Source organism: Pituophis catenifer, unplaced genomic scaffold (assembly GCF_029215685.1).
Source record: "Pituophis catenifer annectens isolate HBS135680 unplaced genomic scaffold, rPitCat1.0.hap2 SCAF_82, whole genome shotgun sequence".
Taxonomy (NCBI): domain Eukaryota; kingdom Metazoa; phylum Chordata; class Lepidosauria; order Squamata; family Colubridae; genus Pituophis; species Pituophis catenifer.
Genome location: NW_027256962.1, coordinates 121,491 through 126,357, shown reverse-complemented (window position 1 = coordinate 126,357; position 4,867 = coordinate 121,491). Strand labels below are relative to the sequence as shown.

The 4,867-nt window shown below is 47.9% G+C and overlaps 1 protein-coding gene across 1 annotated transcript; it reads left to right on the top strand.

The window, feature by feature from the left end:
• The first annotated feature begins 3,419 nt into the window (after positions 1 to 3,419).
• SPRY3 (sprouty RTK signaling antagonist 3) lies at positions 3,420 to 4,490 on the top strand. Its single transcript, XM_070956561.1, has one exon. It carries the CDS (start codon positions 3,420 to 3,422, stop codon positions 4,332 to 4,334), a length of 915 nt encoding a protein of 304 aa, XP_070812662.1. The 3' UTR covers positions 4,335 to 4,490.
• The last annotated feature ends 377 nt before the right edge of the window (positions 4,491 to 4,867 follow it).

Here is a 4,867-nt window from a genome sequence, read left to right as displayed (position 1 = left end):
TATTTTGTTCTATTCTAAAATACCATGCAGACCTTGGAACAGTTCTTAGGTTGACAGATGTTATGCACCCGTGATTCAGAAGAAACTCTTCTGTGCATTGCGTACTGGCCCAACTCAAATTAGGATTTGCATCTTCTTCTTCTTTTTTTTCCTCCCGCCCTTCCTTTTTGTTTGAACCCAAAAAAAGAATATTTTCAATGAATCTTAAGCTGCTTGTCATTCTTTTATCTTCCCTTTGATGGGGTGGAACACCCAAATTAGCTTTGGCTTTTAGCAATCAAAGGGAGGCGGTCGTGATCTTCCACTCGTCTTCAAGGTCAACCCGACCAATGAAAATCAATCTTCCCACCGCGGTGCCTCTTCCCGTCAGCGGTTTGCTGCTCAAGGCAGCACCAGCTCTTCTGTAATTTTGTTGGCTTGGACATCACGTTCTCCCCGTTGGCGCCTTTCCTAACCTGGCAGCCTCCAGCGGTGGTGGAACCCCAGAGCTCAAATGGAGGGTTGTCATCTAAAGAAGAAAATCTCTAGTGGACACTAGGTTGGGAAGACTATAGTATAGAAATCAGCCTTTCTCTAAGAAATTGAGAGCAGTCAATGGATTGAGTCCAATCCATTGTCCCAGAAATGATTCATTTTTTTACCTGATCCCTGAGAGACCTATCTCTCTGGACTGATCAATGAAGCTTTTCTATGCTTCCTTCCACCAACTAATCCAGGTACTGTAGCGTCCAAGCCAAGTAAATGACGGCCTTAGCATATTCTGCTATGTTACAGTTTGTTGAAGGATGCATCCATAATAACCTAGGCCAGTCTACTCCGCAATTGTTTTTACTGGGTATAACTACGGATTGTACAGCATTAGAGACTAAACTGATTGTGAATTTAATAACAGCAGCAAGGTTGTTGATAGCGCAATACTGGAAGAAGGACTTTTTGCCTACTATTGAGGACTGGATACTGAAAGTTGCTAATTTAGCTGAAATGGCCAAAATTTCAGCATACTTGAAGGACTATACTCAAGAAAGATACATATTGGAATGGAGAAGATGGATTGATTATATTCAAAACAAGTATCAGACTAGAAAATATCAAATAGTTTATGAATGAATGTTAAATCTTAGAAGTATTATGTTATCTATGGTGGAGTTAAGTTTTTTTAAGGGGGGATTTGATAGTTTAAGGATAGTTAAGCAATTTAGTTTATTGTTAATTGTTAACTGAAATACCTTGTATTTTGCTCTGGGAAGTCGGGGGGGAGGGGTTTAGAGGTTGGGGTTGGTTGGGGTGGGTGGGAAAAGGGGTTGGGGAAAATTGTTGTTTTTGTAAAACTTTTTAATAATAATAAAAAAATAACCTAGCCAGTGATGGCTAACCATTTTGCCATTGCATGCCAAAAGTGAGGGGAACGCAGGGTGGTCATGCGCACGTGTGCCCACACCCATAATTCAATGCGCCTTGCCCTCCCATGCATGTACGCACGACCCTCTTGTGCTCCCCCTGCTTTTGGCACACGATGGCCCAGTGGGCCCGGTAGGCCCATTTTTTGCTCTTCCCAGGCTCCAGAGCCTTCCTAGGAGCCTGGGGAGGGCGAAAACAGCCTTCCCCACCCCATGGAGGCCTTCCAGAGGCAGAAAACAGCCCGTTTGCCAACTTCCGGAGAGCCCGGAAGGCCTGAAAATCAGCTGGCAGAGCTGAGCTCGCGTGCCCACTGATACGGCTCAGCGTGCCACCTATAGCACACGTGTCATAGGTTCGCCATTACGGACCTAGGCTTATGAAACACAGCAGATAGGATATTTGCTGCTTAATGCAATGGATGGACCTTGGTCATTCCTTCAGCTGCAGCAACTGCCTTCAAATATTCTTCAGTCGTTCCTACAATTATTGAGCAAATTTTGCTAAGCCCGAAACTGAGCTTTGACATCCTCTTGGGTGTGTATGTGTGTGTGTCATGGAAAGCCCAGCCAAGATGGGCTACGGGGATGCAGCGGAGAAAATGTGGGCTTAATTGTGGCCTGGATAGGACAAAAATGGTCTACCCCTGTTCAGCTGCTCTGAGCTTTCAAACAAGGAAAGGAACAGGATGATTCAGACGGTTATAGTTCTGTGATTTCCTCGCTGCAAAATGGCTGATACAGCCGGTTCTTTTATAACAGCAATCTTGCTATCTAGGCTCCTAGTTGGGTAACAGCTTCCTACTAGCCTGCTGGGGAAGGGATGGACTCGTGCAATATGCTAAGCTATCTGTGGATGGGGATGGAATCTGTGGATCAGGATGTGGTGATAATTGCTTGTTTTCTTAGCCTGTTGTGTGAGCCAAACATTTGGGTTGAGCCGTGCAATAGATTACATGCTTTGGTATCAAACGTTGCCCAATCAGAGAATTTGTCAACCTGGGAAATCATCCTGTGTTTCAATAGAGATTGCTGCATTAGTTGTTCCGTCCAAATATTCTCTATAAGAACAAGTAGTCCTCAGTTTATGAAAGAAATTGGGACTGGAATGACCATCACCATGCAATGCAGTCTTCTTCTTTACTTCCTCTTTTACCACTTCGGGTGTAGAGGGAGGTACAAAGTTTTGGCCCTTGGTCTTCTGGCGGCCTCAACCATTGTTATTGTAGTATGTCTTTGATGTTATCTCTCTATTTTCTTCTGGGTTTGCCTCTTGTTCTTTGACCCCTTCCTCTATGGTATCTGGGGCTAACACAGGGGTGAAATCCAGCAGGTTCTGACAGGTTCTGGAGAACCGGTAGCGGAAATTTCGAGTAGTTCAGAGAACCAGCAAAGTCCACCTCTGGCTAGCCCCAGAGTGGGGTGGGAATGGAGATTTTGAAGTATCCTTCCCCTGGAGTGGGGTGGGAATGGAGATTTTGCAGTATCCTTCCCCTGCCACTCCCATCAAGCCACTCCCATCAAGCCACACCCACAGAACTGGTAGTAAAAAAATTTAGATTTCACCACTGGGCTTTTCTATTTCAGTTGATTTCTGGGATCTTCAGTTGGGCAGATCTTCTCTTTATATATGATTTATAGCTTGTCTTGCAATAAAGAACCTTCTCTAGCTGGATTGTATCTGCAAAACTTTGGTTGAAAGCTTGCTCCAGGATATAGAATTGTGTATCTGGAATGTCAAGATATATAGGTGTCCTTTGAGCGAAGACGGATGGGTGTTTTCAGAAGCTGTATGATTTTGGGTAGCGCTGCAGGGATTTTTTTCCCCCCCTTGATGATATTGTTCGTTCTTGGGATTAACGCTGCTGTTGTTCATATCTTTTTCTCCTTCTCCTTCTCCTTCTCCTTCTCCTTCTCCTTCTCCTTCTCCTTCTCCTTCTCCTTCTCCTTCTCCTTCTCCTTCTTCTTTCCCCTGTAGGACCTTCTGATGTTCCCTGTTGATCCCAGCCTTTCTGCTCTCCCAGAATGCCTCTGGCATCCAGCACCACTGAGCACAGCCCTGAAGAAGTCATGGACTCCATGCCGGAAGAGTTCCAGCAGGTCCTTTCCATCAGCCAGATCCGTGCCACCCATGCCACCAATGACTATGTGGAGAGACCTGCCTGCAAACAGGCCGTTTCTGTGCTTGCTGTGTCCCAGACGCCGCCAGTCCACAAAGTGGAGATGACTCAGGAACGCCTGGTGTCCTCCGTCTTCCAGGAATTTCACTCCAGCCAACCACATCAGACGCTACCGCTCCAACAGCCCCTGAGCCATTCCAGCACAGCCAGCTCCATCTCCCACAGCACTGCCACTTCGGAGCAGCACCTCCTCAGGGCCATCACGCCATCGCACTCTGGACACTCACTCATCCGGACGCAGCCACGGGCAAGCGACCTGAAGGCCGAAGAGCTGCTGAAGGGGACCCCGGAGAAATCTCCCACCCTTCACCCAGGCCATCTCTTCATCTGCGAAGAATGTGGTCATTGCAAATGTGCCCAGTGCGCGACTGCCCGCACCTTGCCCTCCTGTTGGCTCTGCAACCAGCGTTGCCTCTGCTCGCCGGAGAACCTCATTGACTATGGGACTTGCCTCTGCTGTGTCAAGGGCATCTTTTACCACTGTTCCTCAGACGACGAGGACACCTGTGCAGATGACCCCTGCTCCTGTGGTCCTGGCTCTTGCTGCGCCCGTTGGGTGGCCATGGGTTTGCTCTCCTTGCTCATGCCCTGCCTATGCTGCTATCTACCTATCTTTGGTTGCCTCAAACTCTGCCAGAAGGGCTATGATGCCGTCAAACGGCCAGGCTGCCGCTGCCAGAACCACACCAATACCGTTTGCAGGAAGATCTCCCCACCTAGTGGTCTCGCTCTCCCCAAAACTTTGGACAAACCAGTATGACTCCTCTTGGGAAGGGGTAGGGAAATGGCTGTTCTCGTTGACCTCCTTCTTTCAACTCCCCTCTCTTGAGAGCCTCTGGCCGAGAACAAAGCAGAGAACCAACATTGCTGGTTTAGCTGTTGAGGTTCTCCTGGGAGGTTAGCCACCGTTTCTGGAATGGAGGAAGCCACGGGTCTCTGTGTCCAAGCTGAGCATTTTAAGGCCTCCCACGTTTCGGTCCTAGCCAAGGGCAGATGGAGGCATGCACTAGTCATCTTGGACATCAGATTGGGTGTGGAAGGGGTGGGTGGGAGGGAAGATGCAATTGGGTAAGGATTGGCTCAGGAGTGTGACCTCCAGAATGCCTTATGAGTTGACTCATCTGTCGGGGTTCCAGAAAAGAGGTATTGCCTCCAAAACATGGCATCTTGAGGATCAGGCCATTGGGAAACCCAGTTTTCTTTCTTTTTCTTTTTTTGGTCGGCCCACCATTGCTGTCTCCCTTGCATTCCACCCTTCCATCTGCTGTGCACAGTTTGCAGTTGGGAAGAGGC